This window comes from Dromiciops gliroides, chromosome 4 (genome assembly GCF_019393635.1).
Source record: "Dromiciops gliroides isolate mDroGli1 chromosome 4, mDroGli1.pri, whole genome shotgun sequence".
NCBI lineage: Eukaryota > Metazoa > Chordata > Mammalia > Microbiotheria > Microbiotheriidae > Dromiciops > Dromiciops gliroides.
This window is the reverse complement of record NC_057864.1, coordinates 463399145-463421054: the sequence shown is the minus strand read 5'-3', so window position 1 is coordinate 463421054 and position 21910 is coordinate 463399145. Positions and strand designations below refer to the sequence as shown.

Below are 21910 nucleotides of genomic sequence, written 5' to 3'. Positions count from 1 at the left end.
CCAGATACAGGTAACTGTCTAGCGCCAGGCATTCCCCGTCCCAAATGTGGTATGGGAGCCTCCTTCCCTCCCTAAGCTCTCTGGCTCTCACTCCCCCTGGCGGCCAAGCCCAAACCCTGAAGTCAGACAACCGGGTATTAAGGCTGGGTCCGGAGAGGACGAGCGGGGAAGGGAGGGCAAAGGAAAGAAAGGAAGAAAAGCTTCTGCAGTCGCTCATACGGGGGAGGGCTCGGAGGACCAGTCAGCCACAGCCCCGCCGCCCGAGCCTGGAGTCGGAGGAGGGCCGGGCCCCGCGGCCACAGCCATCGAACTTTTCTTGTCTCCCCTCCCGTCCCCTTCACTGCTGGGCCTGGACCGAGACTGTCCAACCCATGTGGGACAACGGGAAGGGTGGCCGGGAGAAGCAGAAGGTGTTCCCGCAGCTCCCCAGGGTCTGTCTGCGATCCCTAAGGGCATAGGCACGAGCAGGGCTGCACGCCGGAGCCCCCTCCCTACACCTCCCAGTTGGCACCACCTTCCTGCCCACGGCCCCTTCCGGCAGGCAGGCAGGCGGGGAGACTGCCCCGCCCAGATCTGGGATCTGGGCGCCCCCTCTGCCCTCACTCCCGGACAGCCGCAATCACTGTTCAGAGGCCCGGGGGTGGGTGGGGTGGGGTGGGGGCGGGCAGCCGGCCCCGAACTGGCTGCTTCTCGGGAGGCCAGGCCAATAGGGAGCTACGGCCCCCAGGCGGGAGGGCTCTCAGCCTCCGCTGCTCGCTGCGCCCCGAGCTGAGGGTGCCAGAGCCGGGACATCTCCGAGGGGGCGTACATTCGTCTGCCGCAGCGTCGCACCCCGGCTAGTCTCCCCACCCCGACTGCGATCCGCACTCGCCATGCCTGCCTGGGGCCCCGCCCTCGCCCTGGCCCTGGCTGCCCTAAGCCTGATCTGCCTCCTGGTCCGATGGCTGGGGCGAGTCACTGACAGTAGCAGAAAGGAGCCAGGGCACAGCAAAGAGGAGGAAGCGAAGGAAGAGGTGGTGGAGGAGGAAGAGGAGGACGAGGAGGAGGAGGGGGAGGAGGAAGAGGAGGGGGAGGAGGGGGAGGAGGGGAGGGGGAGGAGGAGAAGCCAGCCTCCTGGGACGGCTTCAGTAAGGGCCAGGAGCTGGGGCCCGGGGGCTGCCGCCTCATCTTCAAGCGCTCAGCCCTGGCGCACTGTCTCCTGCGCACCTTCCGCAGGTCGGTGGCCTTGAGCGAGCCTGCCGCCAGCTCGTGCTTCTCAGGGCCACATCTCCATACCTTTCTACCATTTCATGCTGCCCGCCGGGCCAGGGGCTCCAGCTGGCCCGGATGAACTGCAGCTGGCAGACAACGGGCTGGTGGCCCTGGACTGGGTGGGTAGGGCCTTGGGCCCCCGGACCTCAGGGGGTGACCAACGCCTACAGCTCCCCGCCAGTCCTGCTGGTCATCCCCAATTCCTGGGGCCGCCTCACTCGCAACGTGAGCCAGCTCTGCCTCTTTGCCCTAGAGAAGCGGCTACTACCCAGTGATCTTTCACCGAAGGGGTCATCAGGGCTGCCCGCTGCTCAATACCCAGCTCCCAGACGTTCGGGGACCCCTCCGATCCTCAAGGAAGGCGTTTCACCTACATCCGCTTCCGACAGCCAGCGGCGCCGCTCTTCCTGGGTTCAGCGAGGGCTCGGGCTCGGCCTTTGATACTGTCCTACCTGGGCGAGTGCGGCTCCTCCAGCTACACCACAGGGCGGCCTGTATCTCGCCAGTGCTGTCGCTTGCCGCCAGTGGTTTGGAGGATGGCTGCCTGGGCCTCTATGAGAGGGCACTTCCTCCTGCACCAGAAAATGATTCTCTTAAAGCAGGTGGGTACCCTGGGCACAAGGCACGCCCAGAAAAGTAGCCCTGAAGAGCTGCAGGCAGCAGCAGATTCAATCCCCCCAACCCATCCCAATCTGGGCCAGCCTAGGAAATAAGTTGGCCAAGACTTCGACATTCAAGTGTCAGACCTTAGGAAAGCTTGGGTCAAGTTCTCTCCATGATCTGGCTGTGGGAAAGAAAATGATTTTAGTCCAGGTGTTAAAGGCTTTTCAGATGGGGTGGATACAAGTGGTTGGGCTCACTCGCTTCTCTGCTTAACTCACAGGTTGCCTCACCCCCCTGAGCAGCTTGGAATGCGAGTAAAGAGAACAGGACCATCCAACAGGAAGTTTACTTCTTGGTTCAAAGCTGGATAGTCCAAAAAGAAATCCTGGAAAGATCTGTAGCTGAGTACCCAATAGAGAACTACTACCTATCTGGCAGCAGGGGAAAGCAGGAAATAGGGCATCTTAGATGGAGGCAGAAGGCGCAGAAAGTGCTGGACCTGGAGTCCTGGCTAAGTCACTGATCTGCTGTGTCACCTTGAATAAGTCACTTCCTCTCTCTAGCCTAAGCATCCTACCTGGGAAAATGAGAGAGTGGGACTACGCGGTCTCTAAGGTCCCTTTCTGGTTGCAAATGTTCTTTGATTTCTCTGAGTCTTTTGAAACCCTCGAAGGGCTGGGTTGTGTGTGTATGGGGGGGGCACCTTCTCAATAGAAAGGCGAATAGAGCCTGAACCTTGGGGGCAGGGGGGAAGGGATACTTTCTGCAAGCAGATAAGCCAGGCCTCCCCTTGTCAATGACGGTGATGAGGAGGGTAAAAAACAAACAACCCTATTTCTGCCATCCATCTTTTCACACCCACTTTCTTCCTCTCCTTGCCCCCTCCCCCAATACTGAGAAGAACAAACATTGTACTCGGCACAGCTGCCATGGTAACAGAAAATCCAGTCTAGGAGCCCAGGTGGCCACATCCCTTTTTGGTTGCTATGTTTTTCCAGGGCCAAATGATTGATAACAGAGACCATTCTGTGCTTGCCCCCCGCCCTGACCCATGACTTAACCACTCCTGACCCGAGACGGTATCCCAAAATTAGGGGTGAGGAAATGGGGTACAGGGATTTCTGAGCTATGAGAAATACCTAGTGGTCAGTGAGTTTGGGGTTGAGGACTCCAGGCAAGCCTTTTTTGACCAAACAGATGACATCTATCTTGGGTCTGGTCCATGGGAGGTCTCAGGCTAGTTAAATCTTATGGCAAGGACAGATGATATTGACCCTTGATTATACTTGAGAGCTGACTGTTCATTCTGTTAGGAGTCAGAATTGGAATAAATGCAAGCTAATCTCCCAAAACATTGATCCATGCACATCATTGAAAGTCACTTCAGATCCATTCCCTGGAATACTTTGCTGTGAATTCTTAATTCTGCCCAGCTTCCCTTGCCACCACGCACCCTATTGGAGTGCCTTCCCTAGCTGTCCAACCTATGTGCACATCAGGATAGGTAAAGGTCTTTTTAGCATTAGTCCAAGCAAAATAGCAAGAGGAAAATGGATCTGCTACCAAAAAAGGTCATAAATTCATAGAATGTTAGAGCTGGCAGGATTCTCAGAGGATCATTTAGTTCAATACCATATCACAGAGAAGGAAATCAGAAAAATTGGAGTTGACCTGCCCAATGAGTCATGCAAGGCAGGGGAAAGACAAAAACCTAAGTCCCCTGTTTTCCAGGCCAGTGTAATCAACGAGTCTGTTAAATGGGCCAGAACTGGTGTTAGGCAACAGTGATAAAAGTCAAGAATCAAACAATACTTGCCACCAAAGACCAAGGATACATTGTTTTGGGGAAAACACTATGTGCTCGTTGGCATTTTCTCCCCTACACCAAGCACAGCTCAAGTGGAAATGATGTCTCCATCATTTGCAATTTGGGATTAGCAGAAGGTCCATCTGGGTGATCAGCAAACACTAGTTAAAACTCCTTGAACAAGGTTCTTATTCCTTTGTGTATCTTGGACTCGGGCAATCTGGTGAAGTCTTTGGATGCCTCATAATCATGCTTTTAAATGCATAAAATACATAGAATTATAAAGAAAAACACATTATACTGAAAATAAAGGTATAATTTCCGCCCCCCATCCAAATCACAGACTCCCTGAAATCTATTGCCCTTGGAGAGTAAGAAACTCTATTCCCATAGAAAGAGGGAAAAACCCCAAGCTCAAATAATCCAGTATGATGTTCTTTTTTCTTCATCCTCCCCTGCCTCAGTTGTACAGCTTTGTCTGTGTTGACAGATATGCTACAGCCTTGGATGACATAGTGGACACAGACAAACTCTTTATGAGGCCGCTCCCTTCGTGAATTTGAGGAGGCCCTTTTCTGCCAGACCAAGAACCTCCCCATCAGCTGGGACACCTACTGGGATGACAACGACCCCCTCCGGGATGTGGATGAGGCTGCGCTGTCCCTGTGCTATGCATTTGCAGTGCCGATGACCCTGTGCGGGGCCCTCCGGGCCAAACCTTGCCCACCAAACTCTTCCAGAACAACCCATACTTCTTTCTCCTGCTCAGCCGCTACGGGGGCCACTGTGGCCTTCCTCCGGGAAGACCCTTTCTCCGGCCTGGAGTCATGAGGCAACTCTGGGAGTATTTCCAGGCTGTGACTGAATTCTTCCGATCAGAAGAAAGGGTGAAGGGGCTGTCCCGCCACCGTTTCCTCATTCTTGGCAGGGCCGCCCGTCGCCGATTTACTCTGCAAAAGCGAGAGGGAGCCACCAACCTCCCCTCGACTTGAGGAGATATTTAGCTGGAAGCGGTCATTACACAAAGTGAGGTCCACGGATGACACCCCTACATCGTTCCTGCCCCATGTTTCTGATGCCTTGTGGGAAAAGGAAGCTGGCTGCTTTCCATTTCATCAGCTCAGGTCTCCTATGGAGACTCATGCCAACATGGAAAGGAGCTGTTGGAATGGGCAGCCACCAGCCCTTTGTTTGTAACCCTGTCTGTTAGTGGGGATGGAAGCTACAGTAAGTCTTAGTCCCACATCCTCAATAGTGGTCCCTAAGTGATATCTGCTTGCGTCTTCCAAATTCATCCTGGTCTACTCGACATGTCTACTCTGGCTGCCATCTTTTCCCATCTTCACGGATTTTACAAGCCAGAGATGGGCATGCATTTATGAGATAGGAAAGTGATAGGAAAGGTGTCTAGGCACAGCAAAGCAGCTGTCTTCTAGAAGTGCAGTAAGAATACACGTATATGTCAGGTCCCATATGTGGTGTCATGTTAGTATGATTTTGAGGCTGACTCATCCCTTTAGCCACTGTAGGAAAGAACCAAAGGGCATTAAATGCAAACATCCTGTGTTTATTAAGTCCCACCTCCTCACATTCTGGAAGGAAAGTTCTGTTTTGAATACAGTAGCTGTTTCAGGCTGGTATGCGGATGAGCCCCTCATTTGTGTCTATATTGCACCAGTATCAGACCAAAAGCGGGGGTCCCTTCAAATGGAAATCGGGGTAAATGGGCAGTCATCTTTCTGACCCTTATACCACACCTCCTAAGCTGAACCTGAGAAGAGTGGGAGGAGACCTGATAAATCAGAGACAAAAATCTTTCCTTAGGTCTGCTCTCATCATCTCCAATTTAAGACTTTTTCTTGCTCTTTCCCTTCCTGAGCTCCCTTTTCTCTCTTGTGGGCTGAGTTTAAAGGATCATATTGCTTTATCTAAGGATGGAAAGACAAACTCAGAAGCCTCCATCTGGGGCAGCTAGGTGGCACAGTGGTATAAGCACTGGCCCTGGATTCAGGAGGACCTGAGTTCAAATCTGACCTCAGACACTTAACACTTACTAGCTGTGTGACCTGGGCAAGTCACTTATTTACCATCATTGCCCTGAAAAAAAATAAGATAATATAAAAGTCATGCATGGAGCATGTTTTAGCATCTGATATTCCTAGTAGCAGAATTTCAGATTTGCAAATCAGAATATTTCTGCTTATTTGGAGGCTAGGTCGAATGGATTCAGCAATCTGTCTGGCTAAGAAATGCCTCTGGGTTCAGATGTTGGCAAGGCTTGATGTTTGAGAAGAATCTAGTTTGGAGATTGTGGGACCTTGTTCTTCCTCTTTCTCCCCCCTTTTCCTCCCTCTGCTCTGTCATCTCCTAACCTTCGGCCCAGTTCCAGTAAAGGCAAAGAAAAGCAACTGAAATAAATTCAGGACTTATTCTGGGACACAAATGTCACTTTGACAAAAGGCTGGGTGAGAAGGTAGGCGGTCATGCCATGCCATAGCCCAGCACAGTGCTGTACCCATGGCAGGTGCTCAAATACTTCAGTGAATGAATGAATCAGCATTTCCCTTATTGAGACTCTTTTCTTCCTCCTTGGCAACCAGTAATTCCGAGCTGTGCGCAAAGTCAGAAATAGCCTGGTGGCTTTAGCAGCAAGGAAAGCTTGTGCTGATATTGTGGCCCATCTCCAAAGGCCGTTCCACAGAGATGTAGTAACTCAGGTCTTCCAACTGGTTTTTTCGTTTGTTTGTTTGTTTGGTGTTTTTTTTGGAAGAGGAGAAGGAGGAAAAGAAGGAGGAAGAGGAGAGAATAGAAGCGAAGATAGGAGAGGAGGCTGAAAAAGGAAAAGGTTTCCCAGCTATTCGAACAGACAAGTCAGCGGGACAAAGTCCAAAGACAGTGTTAAACAGCCCAGACTCCAGCAGCTCACCAGGGGAAATCAGCAGGACTCGGGTCAGAGCCACAGAGTTAGGATCAATTTTCAGGCCACTTAGCTTCCCCATCTTTTTTTCACAAAGGAGAAAACTGGAGTCCAGAGAAAGGAAGTAAGTGGGAAAACCCTGTAATTACCTCAGACCCTGCGAGCATTCCACCAACTTGCAACTGTACCATCAGGGACGTTCGCCTCCTCTACCTATCCTCTGGTCCCTGATACCTAACTAGGAAGATCAAGGCACTCGAGTCTGCACCAAGTCTGCCCACTGCGATCAAGAGAGTAATGATCTCTTGGCAGGCAGTCAGGGCAATTCCCACAGTAGACAAAATTCGGGTGACTCTGTCCTCTGGTCTAAAGACGGTCTTATGTGTTCTAACCTGCCAGCCACCTTGAAACAAGTTGGAACAAGCTCAAGGTGGTTAATTTGAATATCGACCCTGTGGGGAGACTGCAGGGTTAAAAACATTTTGTAGGAAAAAACCCACACAGACAGAAAAGTCACCGACTCAGAGTTAATTCTCAATACTTCTCGCGGTTTGAATGTCTATATGACACCACTTTGTCATCCTTCTTTCAGTCACTTGGAGGCTTATAAGCAAAAGAGGGAAAGAAATGAAAAACAGAAATGAAGAGGTTGGGGGCAGGAAGCAATGCCTTAAGCCCTAGAAGTGAAGGTCACTTGATTGGATTGTCTGCTTCCCCTACATGGCTGCTAGGATTGGAGAAATGACCGGATTAGAAAGTGGACATTTACTTCTTTTTTGGGGGAGGGGAGCAATGAGGGTTAGGTGACTTACCCAGGATCACACAGCTATTAAGTGTCAAGTGTCTGAGGCCGGATTTGAACTCAGGTCCTCCTGAATCCAGGGCAGGTGCTCTATCCACTGTGCCACCTAGCTGCCCCATGACAATTACTTCTGATCATCTCTCCAAGTTCTACCAAGCTCTGGTCTTTCTCCAAGCCAAGAATTAATATTTTATTTCCAAAAGCTACTCACAGGAACCTCAATAAAAAAGAGAGCACAAGCTCTCCCCCTAAAACTGGCTGATCCCAGACTCCTCTACTTCCCTATGATGAGAACCCCACCTCAGGGTATGAGCCTTAAATCCTTTGAGAAGTTTATTTTGATGGAAAAAGGTCAGGAAATGGCAAGAACATTCATCTCAAGAATCAGAAGCCTGGGTTCAAGTTTGTTCTCCACCACCTTACTGAGTAACATTAGCCATCACGAAGTCTTAGTGACTTCTGAGAGCCCCAGCCAGGGATCATTTGTAAGACCTACCCTCCTGTAGCCAATGAGAGGACAATGTGAGAACTCCATAGGAACTGCCCTAACAGCTCCATGGATAGACAACTTGACCAGAGGTTCAGGAGGCATTTTCAGATACACGATCTAATGTCAAAGTAGCTGGGAGGTACAGTGGTGAAAGCATGGAATTTGGAGTTGACTGAAGAATCCTATCTCAGATACTCTTTAGCTGGGGTCCCTAAGCAAGATGCTTAATCTTTCTATGCCTCAATTTCCCACCTGTAAAATGGGGACGATACCCCCCACCTCCCATGGTTGTTGTGAGGATCAAATAAGTTAATGTGCATAAAGTGCTTGGCAAATTTTAAAGCCCTATCTAGCTGATATATTATTCTTATCAGTTATCCCAAATGGCTTCCTACAGAGGAGAGTATATATATATAGCTTGAATTCTGAAATAGGAAAGTCTATTCTACATCAGGATTCTAATCATGAAGATTTTTTTAAAAAATATGAATACTGCCCCAGCAAAATGGGCAGAGCATATGAAAAATAGTCAATGACTTTTACATTCTGGTCAACAGTAGTTGAGACCTCAAAGGCAGGAAAATAGCCAGCATGGGGTCTTACAAATATGTATCTCATTGGATTCTTACAACCCTGGAAGGTAGGTGCCATTATTACCCCCATTTTACTGATAAAGAAACTGAGGCCAACAGATTAAAGGACTTAACCAGCATCACACAGCTAGTGAGTTGTCTGCGGCTAAATTTAAACTCAGATCTTGCTGACTCTAGGCCCCATATTCTATATACTGCAGCACCTAGCATTAACCCCAAGTCCCTGAACTATCTGTTGACAATGAATAGTTGGGAATCATTAAAAAAAAAAGCTTTTCAGGGCTCTGCCTCCTATATTCCCCCCCCCCCCCCAGGAAAAGGCCAATTTATCATCATTGTATTCATCAACCTTTACTTCACTGCCTTGCAATAGAAAGATTTGTCTCTTGGTGATAATGTTTCCTTCCTTCTTTCCTTCTCTCCCTTCTCCCTTCCTCCTTTCCTTCCCTCCTCCTTACCTCTCTTCCTTCTCTCCCTTCCTTGCTCCCTTCTTTCTTTCTTTCTTCCTTCCTTCCTTCCCTCCCTCGTTTCCAATCAGAAACAAATCCGGGTCATTTACCCCTGTAGTCCTTTGGGTATGGAGCAGATGGGAGACTTCCCTATCTGGTGATTGAGACACTTCATTCTATGGCCACAGTCTACAAACATCGGTTGTTGCCTGTGGTTTGTGGCTCGAGCCTCTCTCTTCACAACCCTAACCAGTTTTGTTTCTGCTTAATTAATAACCAGACCTCTTGCTTCAGCTAATCATTTCCTGGCACTCTGAAAATTTTCCCAACCATCAATGCTGCCTGGTGTGTAGTCCACAGGCCCTAGTCCTGTCTTTTGCCATGCCGGAACTCCTATGTGCTGTGCTGATTAGGAGTTCAGTCACCTGGTTTCTGGTCCTACCATTGCATTTCCTCCAGAGATGCAGTCTCTCCAGTGCTATAGTCAACCACCCATGCCTTCTCCTCCTGGGCAGGGCCGGTCCATTTATTGTCCCTTTCTCTTACTACTTAACCAACCTGCTTCCTTTTCTCATCACACACTGCCGATAAACACCAAGGCATCTTAGAAAGCATGTAAGTAGGCCTCCAAGGACCTTCAAATGAGTCAACCATTAAGCACTGCTTTAGATCTCAAGACAAACGCAACATATAGCCTATTGGGAGGCAGTATCTTTATGGACAAGGCAGAGAGATCTGAGACTCTAATTTCGGCTTGGTCTTATCAAGTGGGAAGTAGATGCTTAACGTCCCCAAGAACTTGGGTGGGAAAAAGTTCCCTTAAGAGGTCTATTCTGATATTGGTCTATTGAAACCACATTTAATAGCCCAGTTTATCAAAGGACCTGGGTTCAAATCCTCTTCTCCCCTGTGCTATTGGGGAAGTCACATCACATTGACATTGCCTAGCTCCCTCATCTGTAAAATGGGAGGGTTGGAGATCTGTAAGGTCTCTTCTGACTCTGAATCCATCCCACTCTATTTGAAGCAGGTATTAGCCCTATTTTGCTTTTGCAAATGAGAAAACATTTTTTAGAGACGTTGAATGACTTATCTAGAGGGTTGCACAGGTTTTAAATATTGGAGGCAGGGCTAGGAACCCAGGTCTTTTGCCTCCAGGCCAGTGACCTCTCATGCTTCCAGTGATGTAACTCCCCTTGTGGGTTTGATGACGCCTACCTCTGCTGGATTTGTACTTCGGATGAAAGGCACCTTACAGACTTGAGCATGACCCAATTAACCTCTTGCATGTCAAGCCAGAGACAGCAGGGGAAGAATTCCGTTCAAGTTTTGACTCACTGGATTAGAGATGGAAGGGATGTTAGAGGTCACCTGAAGCCCAGGTGTTAGGTGACTTCCCCAGTCACACAGATAGGGACAAGACTTGAACCTAGCTCCTGACTTCAGACCCAGCAACCATTCCAAGTACTATGCTGCTCCACCATCTTCTACCCCAAGCGACATGGGCATATCTTATAAGCACATTACGCTTTATAACCGGCTCTTCACAGCACAGAAAGGCAGTGCTTACACTTACACTCAAAGAAAATGAAAGAGAAAGATTTGTCCTTCGTCGCAGCAGGGACTGGAATGTAGAACTTGGCTTCCAATCTTTGTCCCGCACAGCCATCTGACTGAATAATCTTCTGGGTTAAGAAAAGGGATTGCCATCTATCTACACAGTGTGTTGTAGAAAGAACAGTGTACACAACAGACTCATTCTGGCTCTGCCATTTATTGGGTATGTGAATCTCTGGCTTCCAGTCCAGGGGAAAAGGGCAGGCAGGGCCAACATCTCTCTACAAGCCCTCTGTTCTGAAACTGTGTCCAAGAGCAGCCCAAGTTGGGGAATCTCCATAGTCATTCATGACCACAGGGCACAACTGATGGATAAGATCCACTTAGAAGCTCAAAACCTTCAGATAGAACAAGGAGGGCCCTTTGGTGAAGAGGACCTGGTTAGCAACACTGGGGAAGTGCATCGTTATATGGGGTTCAAGCCACGGAGATCTGACTAATGAGCTCTGTGATGTGGAATATCTCTAAGGTACAGGAATAAAACTGAGAAAAAAAAGCTTGTCGAGACCACGTGTACTAAAATTACTTTATTACAGTTGATTTTTTTTTTTACTTTTCCTTTGCTATGATACAAAGGATACTTACAAACAAAATATTACATATGACCTTGTTTTCTCTCATTTTCTGACAACTTGGTAACAGCTTTAAATGCACAATCTATACAATTAATACAGGTTATATATGAACTATAATGTATGCAGAACCAGAAGAATACTGACAGTACACTGTACAATAAGCCCCACCAGTTAGTGCTGTGGACCATCTTGACTGAGGAGAAAATGCACACTTGTTATCACCCAGACCGACTGGTGCTCAATCATAGCAAAGGAAGGGCCTCACTCCCCATTGCAGCCCTTTGTAAGCCTCCACTGTGGGCATCTGTTGGGTCTGAAAACTCAGAGGACACAACAAAGTGTAGTGAAAAAAACAGGCGTATTGGTGGCAGCACATCTCACTTTCAACATGATTCTCTCTCACCCTAAAAATCCGTCCTAGTTTCCAGAATCACCAATCACCCACCATGAAAATGGGACAGGCTCAAGGGCTGGGAAAAGAAGATGGGCACCGCCACCAAAAGGCAAGGGAACTCACTAAATTCAGAGTCCCTCACCACAGAGAACTAGCAAGTCGCAAAGGCTTTCTTGATGACACCTAACTAGACCTTCTCAGGGCACTGATAACTCAAAACACTAGGTCTTACCCAGATTCCCCACCATTGGTCTTCTTTAAACACTCTGGGCAGCAACATACTCCAATAAAGAAAGGCCCTATATGCCACTCAAAGTCATTTCCCTTTGGTGGGCCACCAGAGCTGGTCATGGGCTGTTACACGTGTGCATCCAACTCCCAATGGCCTACTCAGAACTGATAAGGTCACAGCTTTTTTTTCCTTTCCTTTATTATTATTATTTTTTTTTTTGTAAAAAGGCAACCGACTGAGCATTTTTTTTTGATGAAGGCAAAATAAGATTAAAAAATCTTAACATTGGCATGGATAATGCAAATGTAATAAAATGGCCTCTAAGAAAGGAAATAGGGAAAGGGGAAGAAAGAAGTGATGAAAATCCAAGATGGAGAAAAATGGATTTTTTTTTTCCTTTTAAAAACTTCTACAATACCTGTGCAAAAAAAAAAAAATCATGCTGGAGATGAAGAGATTCAAGGGGAAGTGAATATACTTGTATAAAATTAAAAACATAAATAGGCTATCTGGATGGTGGTAGAAGCAGAAAACCAATCTGGGTTACAAAAAGGATTATACATTCAAGATAGCTTCTTAAACCCAGTGGGATAACTTATGTTTTAAAATTGTGTTAATAGTTATGTTAGAAATCTCAAGTTTGTTTTTTAAATCTTCACAATACAAGCAAAGCTGTTTTAAAATATACACTATACACATTTATCATAGTCTCTCCCAGCCTCGTTAATGCACATTATACTATCTTTCTTGTATACAAAAACAAGGGGGTTCTTACTAGCTAAACTGCTCAAAGTAACCCAACCATTATTACCTAAATGTTTTGCCTTTAAATTTTAAATGGGTTATTGACTTCTGAATAATCACATAAATAGGATTTAGCAAAACAAGTGTTAATAAAAACTTCTTAAGCATTTACAATTGATCAAGTTGAAATAGTCTGGGTGAATTATACACGCTATAACTGTAAAATGTCACTTATTTACATCAGACCCTCATCCTGTTTTATTTTTTTGTTTTTGTTTTTAAGAAAAAAAAAAGAGTTGGGAGAGGAATGTCCTTAATTCTCTAACCTAGAAGAAAAGGGTCTTCATAAAAGCAAAGTTAACATGACCACAAAGTTCCCTCCTCTCCCAGAAGCCTCCCTTCTTTCCCTCCCCAATTCTGCTATCCCTTCTCTCCCTGAAAACTGTTTGCATTTTTAAATGGGCTCCTATCTCATTTAAAATTTCAAGGGAACTTGGTAAAACTACTCCTCCAATCTACTTCTGGTCTCTTCCATTTGTACTGAAATGAGCTCCCGCTCCCGTTGTCATGCCTTTGTCTGGCTTGGCTCCTTCTTGGACATGTTTTTGGTTGAGAGTGGGAGGAGACCTGTGTCTCAACACTAAGTTGGCACAACCACCACCTAATATGGAAAAGGAGGTTTAACACACGTCGTGGTGGAGGAAAAGGAAGAGGTTCACTGAGAAATCACAGGACATTTGGAATGGGCACTAGAACAAGCCATCTAGCAGGATGTCCACACTGATGGAAGCCAACATACAACACACCAAGGGCAAAAGAGAATCGGCCTCACTCTCAGGGGTGGGGGCCACAGGGACCACCTCAAGTCCACGCATCTGGCAGCCGTGGCCTTCTGCACTGCCTCTTTCATCTAAACTGTGTACAGTTTAGGGCGTGATGCTGTTTCTATTAAATTGATCTCCACGTTGTTTTTTTTCAAGTGGTCCTGACACATCTCTGATGGAAAGCTAAACTTTTCAAATGAAAAGATTTGAACTTTTCATGCACATTGATGGCTCAGTTCTAAACGTGGCTTACCTCAGAGAGCCACCTGTCATGGAGACACATGCAAACCAGGCTTTGTGGACAGGATAGGTGGAGTTGGATTTTTTCCTTTCTTTCCCCTTTCAGTTCATCAGCCTATGAGAGCCCAAGCTCCCTAGCATATGGTGGGGAGGTGGGGCAGAACAACCCAAGTGTTCCAGACATGGGATCTCTGCCAACAAAGAGTTTCCCTCTTTCCACTTAAAATTTTAGCTGTAAGGGAGCCCAAGGAACAAAAGTGCCAAAGCATAAGGTATCTAGTGCCTGCATAACTGATAGAACATGGAAACACTTGCATTTGCACTCCTGCAAACATGGGCACTGGGGCAGGGAGCTCACCCTCCCTCCCTCATGACATTCAAGAGATGACTTTGCTTCACACACGATTAGCCTCATGTCCCCCTGCATACAACATGGAAGCATTCATTCTAAGCTTCACCTAGGATGGTTATAGGTGAGATGCTGGGACCCACAATGGGCATGACAGCAACCCTCTCTACTGGGGCACAGGTCTATAAACTTTTAGTACAAAAAACTCCAAAAAAAAAAAAAATACAGAAACGAGGTCAATTTGTTACCTACATATTTACAGTTAATTATACAAGGTTTCACTCACAATTGCTAAAAGATCAGCAAAAAGTCAAACTGTGCAGTGGAAGTACCCGTAACTTTGGAGGGATTATTGGGTAGGAAGCTACCCTTCTTATTTGTTCATTCAGAAGTCTCAGCTCTGTCCTGGCAGACTACCCAGAGAGGATCTGGTTGGCTTGTCCAGTGCTCATCCTGCTACTTTCCAAAGCGAGCTTCAGAGAGAGTTCAACCGTTTTTGTATATAAAATAAAAGGGGGAAGGGAGAGGTGCTTGGGCCAGGTGGGATGAGGGTGGGGAGGATGTTCAGGAAATGGTGATGTCTGCCAAACAGGTAGCAGGGAAGCAATTGTGGCTAATAGTTCTCTAACTGTACTTTGCCCGCTTCTTTGGGAAGCAGAGACCCACAAGATAATCAGATAAGGTGCACAATGAGTCTGGTGTCTACTTGGTTCATAGCCATCTCAGGACTACATCAAGCCACAGATACTCTCTGCCAGGTAAACGGAGGTCTGGGGAGGCGGTACATTCACTAGGGGGGGAAGCTGTTCTCCACGGCCTTTGGAGACGGTTTGGGAACACTGGGAGTCCGTTAGAACATAGAAATAAATGCACAACAGGAGTTACTCAGTTTCACCTTCTCTTCTGGACAGTGTTTAACAAGACAACTTCCTTCTTTACAGCATTAACAGCTATAACAGAGCCACAAACATCACTCCGAACATTCCTAATGTAGCTCTAACTGCTAGTGATTCATCAAAGTGCAGACAGCGTAACCAGACACAGCAAAATAGACTTCGATCAGTAGTCCCTGCATACAAGGGGAAGCTCTACGAAGCTCACAGCACATTCTTCTTGGGGATTGGACTGAGGAAAGGGAAAGGTTACAGTTCCTCAGAACCAAAAGGGAAGTCTTCAACATGGAAGGCAGAGCCGACTCTTAAATGGACAATCTTGTGGACAGTGTCATGCTCCTAGACAAGGAAATGGATTCTTGTGGGTGAGACGCTTGAGGCAAATGGATGACCTGAGAGCAATAGGTTCTGCTGCTGCCTGGGCCGGGTTCCCCTCACCAGTGGTCCCCTAGCAAACCCAATGCTCCCCCTTACAGAGGAGATCCACACACACAGCACGCCTGCGCTCTATCCCATGGGCAGGAGGAACCAACAGGAACAAAAATCTCTTACAGAAACAAAAGGCTACTGCTTGGAAAGTACCTCGAGGAGCTGCACCAGCGTGAACGAGCCTAAGGCCCCATTAGTAACAGCGGGCATCAGCAGCCCTTCTCTTTCTCCCCCTTTGGATGCCACTTCTCAGGGCAAGAGGGCCCAAGCATCACATCAATGCCCCTGCTCTGGTCTGGGCCCCTTAGCATAATGAATTCTCCCTTGCCAGCTAAGGGTCAGTGGCAGCACCCACGCCCAGAAATAGGAGGCTCATGCTAATTGTGAAACACAGTTGTGGTCCTTGTGGTCTCTGAGAGAGGAAGCCCTGCCCGGTCCTTTTCTCTTGACTATTCACTGCTCTGGGCTGGCATCACTTCCCCAGCACCTCATCCCTCTGAGGATCAGAAAGGATCAGAGGGCAGAAGCCTTCGCTCCTCCTCTCCTCCCCCTCATTTGCATACTGTGGCCTCACTTTCTCAATCCCCATGGACTGGTTCCCTCTTTCTTCAAGAGCCTGAGGACACTTCTGGCCTCAGAGGGCTGAAGGGGTCATGAATGCCCAGAGTGATTCACGTTTTCCAAAAAGACCAATCCAAAGAGCACACTAGTAAGTGAAGCTGACCACTCTGTGAGGGACCCATGCATTCTTGCCTTAACTGAGAGAGTTGGGGGAAAAATGTATATATATAAATATATCTCTATATACATATACACACTCACTCATCTCTGTATACATATGTGTGTATATGTAGATATACAAAGATCAGGACCCTACGTGCTTGGATGCCAATGTACAGCACTGCCAACATGCCTCTCTCTCTCTTTATATATATATATATGTACACACTCATATGGATATACAATATATACATACAAATGATAGAGCTATCCCAAGAAATGTGCATATTTAACATAGTGTTTTGTTTCAAAGCAGTAGATCATGGTATAATACAATTTATTTCCACTAGTGAATGGCACACATGGAGGAATGCAAAGGAGGTGTTTCAAGTATAATAAAGTTATCTTCACAGGTGAAAATAAATAGTATTATTCCAGTGTCCAACACAATGCATTCTGCAAAGAATTAAACACACCAGACATTGGGTACTTAATTCTACGTCTAGGGGGAATAGGGTTAGTCGAGTCTGCCTTCAAACCTGACAAAGATGCCCAGAGTTTTCATTTTAGATGAAAATGGGAGAAGAGACAGGGAGAATGATGACACTTCTTCAGTTACTGCCCTTTGCTCACCAGGCTTCTGTAGCAGCCTGCAAGTCCTGGAATCTCCGAGCTGGCCCAACTTCCTGCTTACACAGACAGGAAAACCACAGCCCCAAGAGGTCCTACAGAGCTGGCTGGTGAGCAGGCTGACAGTGGGACTCTGTGCTTTTCCCACTGTACCCCAAAAGACAAACCCTGCTGGGACACTACTCAGTAAATAACAAGTAATTACTATCTGTAAACTGCAACTTGGGGCTGGTTTAACTCTGGGAGGAGTTAAATGTGCAGACTGGCAGGGGAGGGGGGTTAAAATATTTTAAGGTTCAAAGTTAGTGATTCAATATAAAGAAAGGTGAAAGACAGAAAACCCATGCCATTTTCTACTACCAGAGGTTCTGGACACCAGAAATAGCACCTGCAAATTTCTGATATACCTTTGACCAAGTTCTCCTGATCGCTAGGCTGGATGTTTTTCCCAAATGCACATAAGAAGGAGGCAAGCATCAGAACCCAGGAGAAGCAATACAATCCAATTACAGGCTAGCATTTGCAAACTGATTCAGAAAGGCCTTGCCTCACTGAAAACCACCTAAGTTTTCTTTTATACAAAAGTTTTTCTACAGGATGATTTCCATCTTGGAGAAGATATTGCAGATTTTTTCATACGCGCACACACACACACAAATCAAAATCTGAATCAGTTTTTGCAAACTCTCTGTTTTAATTAAAATATTAACCTAATGGAATAATCCAGGTCTGCACATGCCCAACGCAGGAAGCTGGTGACCACGCAATCAGGGTGGCTACAAAGCCCTATTGAAAAAGACCTCAGGGGTCAGTGGTATCAAGCGTCCAAGTACCCAGGCTTGGAGAGAACATGAGGGAAGCAACTGAATTTAATTTTGCCAAAGCTCTTTTCACTAGAGTCTACAACAGGGAGAGAATAAATAACTTCAGCTCAAAATAGATCATTGGTACAACCAGGGGATTTTAAGTTGTCTGGGATTGGTTAACCTCAATTGATTAGCCCTTACACACACAAGTTCTAGGTGTCTCCCACCCACCCCTCAGCTGCCACTACCATATTACGTTCCAGTGGGTATGTGAGAATTCCTGATTAAATTGTAACCCTCTCAAACCAGGAGAATGTTGTCCAATCTATCTGAGTTTCTGGAAGCAATTGAATTATGTGTGACTGCAAAAAATGGCTAACAGACTGCACGTCTATTCAGTAAGCAGGAATGACGAGTAGTTGTGACATTTACCTTCGGCCCTGGGAAGAGCTGCAGTGAGAGGTACGTTTCTAACTGGACCGCCCTGCTGAGCATTTCACAAACATCCCTTTCACCTCCGGTGGCAAGGGCTTCCCAACGATTTACATGAAAGTCATTTTTTCTTCCATTTGGCTTTTATTAAGATGCCTAACATCCTTTACAAGGAGAAAATTTGTGAGAAAGCGGACCCCTTGGCAAATGGGACATGATGTGGTGGGGGATGGAGAGGTGTGCCATGGACAGGGACTGAGGAGAAGGACCCCGGAGGCCCTAGGAATCTGTAAGGTAAGTTCTAGAGTTAGCAGCTAGGGTTCACTTCAAGACAAGCTAAGAAGGGGAGAAAAAAAAATAAGTTACAAGAAACTCTGATGATTGGGAAAGAACATCAACTTGAATGACTTGGTTATAATTCAAGGACTCCCCAGTACCCGCTTGGTCAACTGGCCCTGACCAGAGTACCAGGAAAGTCCCTGACTCAGCCCTAAAGGTTGATCCTTCATCATAAAAACAAAAAACAAAGAACAAACACAAATAGAAAAACCAACAAAACAGATTTTGTCAACAGACTCCCTGACCAGTAGAATTTATTGTCAAACTTTTGCCAAACTTCCTAGCTCCTTTTCAGCAGTACTGCTGACACAAGAGTACAGAGACTTCTGGAAGTGGTGTCTCCTATCTGAGGGGAGGGGGTTTTAACCTGCTACCCAAAGATCACAAAGCCTCAACAAATAGGAAATGTGTAGAGCAGCGCAGCAATGGAAAAAGCAACTGAAAAGAGCAAACGGGGGCTGCCTCACACAGCCCGTCTACAGTGGTGATGGGGGTTAGTCAGCAGCCGGTCAAAGTTGTTGGCTCAGCGACTCCTGGTACACTCTGTATGGCAACTAGACACCGAGACAATTGGCTACGCTACATGTAAACAGGACATTGCAACAAGCCGAAAGGGGGGAAATCACATTTGTGTGTGTGTAGTGTGGGGAGCTTTCCAACAGTTTGCCAACATGGCATCCTTCAAACACATCTGGCCTCGGGCGTATATTGGCTCTGTGTCTTTTGTTTTCAAGAAGGGAACACGAGGATGAGCCAGGGCTCCAGAGAGACTAGGGTCCTTGGCTACAATGGGAAGAGCAGCATGTGCAGTATTTGCAGCCTTTGCCTGTCTCCACTCTTGCTGAGAACCACAACATGGACTGGAAGAGAAGGAGAGACACCAAAACGGAGTTTCTTCCCTTCCAAGGCTCAAAGATTTGGTGGTACAAGTGCTTCCTGATGCAAACACACACCTGGACATAGCATACAACAATATGGTCTGGCCCACCATGCCGCTCCCCCTCCCCCTCCCCCCAAATAAATAAATAAAAACCAGGCAAACCTGCTTCTGACTCCTGGAAACCTTTGGTGTTTGTGGATGTGCCCCCCGCCTCTTCCTGCTCTGGCCAACTTAACAATTATAACCTGGGGAGGGAAGGTAGGTCTGGCCCACATGCTCACCTAGCTTAGCATACACACGTTGCCTGCCAGGAGCAGCTCTCAAGAGTTAGGGGGGTGGGGGAAACGGGACTAGGAAGGTTCCAAACCTTCCATGAAGCCTCTAAGGATCGAGGCACCCAGGAAGTGGTAATGCAAGCCCACTGGACTGCATTCAGAAAATGCCCCTTTCTGGCCAATGCCTTCCACTCCATGTAGAGGGATTTCTCACCCATACCATGTCCCTCCCCAGTTCTCCCCCAAAGTGATAAAACAAAACAAAACGAAACAAAACGAAACACCACACCCATCAGCCAAACACGATGACATCCCATTAGCAGACACACAACGGAACGCTTTACAAAATGAACAGACTATTCCATACGCACTCAGTTCCCACACTGCAGCGCCCGCGGGCCACGGCTGTGGTGGCGGGGTCTGGAGGCGGCAGTGGCTTTTGGCAGACAGCTCCAGTGGAATTGCCACGCACGATTATTGTTGGAGTTATGTATAAGACATGTGTGAACCATTGGATATTTGTGAAGTAACACTTGTGCTCCTGCTCATGCCCTGCTCTGTCCGTCCCCCAGAAGCCGTCCGCCTCAGAGCCTGGGGGCTGTTGCGGACTCCCATGCCGCTGCCTCGAGGCACCCCTTGCATTGGCCCCGAGGGATGACCCCATGGCTGGGGTCCACCTTGCATTGGATGGCCCCAAGCTTGGGGTGGGCCACCCATGGGATGACCCCAGTGAGGGCCGGGCCCCCCAGGGGGATTGTGGGACCAGCCCGAAGCTCCAGGATAGCTGTGGCCTGAACGCCTCAGGGAAAGATTGGAAAGGACCATGTTACTAAAACCCAGCCTCATGCTCTCAGAGTCAAAAGCTTCAATTTCTCTGGCTTGACGCTCCAGCAGGCTCCGTATTCGTTCAGTGCGCTCATTCTGCAAGGCCAACATCTCTTCTTCAATCTGCATTAGAGAGGAAGAAAAAGGCAATTTCAGAGACCAAATACTCATTAGCTCTCCCTTCATCTTCGCCCTCCCTCTGGGCCTTCTGAATGTCCCCTTACAATGGGAACGCCCTCTTTCTTCCCAGCTCTACTTAAGAAAATACTTCTCAAACGCTACCTATTCCTCTGGACACCTCGTGAAGCCTCATGGGACCCTGCTCTTGCACCACATCCCAGCTGGTGATATTCCTTGTGTGCACTTCTCACACAGGACCCTAACTATTAGGCTCTCTGAGGGTAGGAATTCTGCCTTACTTCCTCAGGTCTTTGTCCCAGGACCTCACAAAGTGTTCTACACAGGTAGCATGTCAGATGAATTACAGTGAAATAAAGAGAAGGCAGTTTCCTCAGCTCTAAAACATGATCACAGGTGTTACCGGTAGCTTTTGGGAAACAAATTAAAAGCAAAAGTCAACACCATCCAGTAAACAATTGAGGATTCCCCAAATGTTTGAAATAATATTAAAGAAAGAAACAGGCTATGGAAGGAAATGCAATTAAGTGCTAAAAGTTCAGATTTTATGAGGCCTGACTAAGCCATGTGAGAGCCACCCAAAGGCTGCTGCCTCTGTACCAAAAAGTGCACAGCACATCGACTGAAACTGCTCCCAAATCTGACCTAATAGTTCACTTCCATCTATTCACTTTATTTTAAACTAAAAGCCTGATTCAGAGGACTTTTGGAGGTCAAACTAAGTGAAGGACCTGGGACAGCTAAAATAACTAGAGGGGGAATTAAAAGGGAAAAACAGCCTCTGTTTACGTGGTGAACTTTAATGACAGTTTCATTGGGTAAAAAAGTTCTAAATCAGTAAACAATGATGTCTAAGACAGCAAAGAAGCCTCAGGTCCAGTGCCTGCAACCCTGTGACCTTGGAAAAGTCATGTCATTTTCTCTATGTTTTGGGACATAGCTAATCCAGGATGTGATCTGCGCAACCATACAGGTCTATAATGGGGCTTTGTTTTTCTTGCCTCCCCAATAAACAGGGCCGGGGGAAAAGGAGGAAAAGAATGCAGAACTGAGAAGAAAATTTAATTTAAAACGAAAGAAAAGTCCCTTGATTCCTCTGGGTCTCTCTTTCCTCCTTTACCAGGGGTGGGAACTGGCTCTGGTGGTCCCTGAAGCTCCTTCCAACTCTAACTCTGGTGCTTTGATGGCTCCTGATCACCTTTCTCTCGTCTTGTAGCAAATGTCATCACTTAAATGTTTCTTCACCTAAATACAGCAATCACTGATTTTTTTTCTTCATTAATCTCTCCCAAACTGCTTTTTTTTTTTGGATGAGGCAATTGGGGTTAAGTGACTTGCTAAGGGTCACACAGCTAGTAAGTGTTAAGTGTCTGAGGCCACATTTGAACTCAGGTCCTCCTGAATCCAGGGCCAGTGCTCTATCTACTGCGCCACCTAGCTGTTCCTCTCCCTAACTTCTTGCAAACACAAAGCTTTCTAGCTATTGCTGTCACAGGTCTAAGTCAACATGTTGAAGAATCTCCAGCCCAAGCCAAAAGCAGGCAAAGGCACTTACTACATGTTGAGGAACTGATCCATTTGCTAAGGATCTGGTCTTCAATGACCCTAAATTTCATCTGATTACACAGAAGTACAGAATATTTGATTTGAAAACAG

At 47.0% G+C, this 21910-nt stretch overlaps 2 protein-coding genes across 2 annotated transcripts in view; one reads left to right on the top strand and one right to left on the bottom strand.

The window, feature by feature from the left end:
* Positions 1 to 742: 742 nt before the first annotated feature.
* ABHD15 (abhydrolase domain containing 15) lies at positions 743 to 5135 on the top strand. Its single transcript, XM_044005622.1, is given in 14 exon segments — positions 743 to 1091; positions 1094 to 1276; positions 1278 to 1373; positions 1375 to 1509; positions 1511 to 1576; positions 1578 to 1737; positions 1740 to 1813; positions 2988 to 2996; positions 4126 to 4200; positions 4202 to 4315; positions 4318 to 4455; positions 4458 to 4502; positions 4504 to 4632; positions 4634 to 5135. Coding segments are annotated over 14 exon segments (1668 nt in total). The 5' UTR covers positions 743 to 872; the 3' UTR covers positions 4859 to 5135.
* A 12094-nt stretch (positions 5136 to 17229) lies between these two features.
* Positions 17230 to 21910, bottom strand: part of TAOK1 (TAO kinase 1) — a 144705-nt gene continuing 140024 nt past the window's right edge. Inside the window, 2 exon segments of the mRNA XM_044004206.1 lie at positions 17230 to 19855; positions 19858 to 20239. Of these exon segments, the coding sequence (XP_043860141.1) occupies positions 19632 to 19855; positions 19858 to 20239 (606 nt within the window). The 3' untranslated portion in view covers positions 17230 to 19631.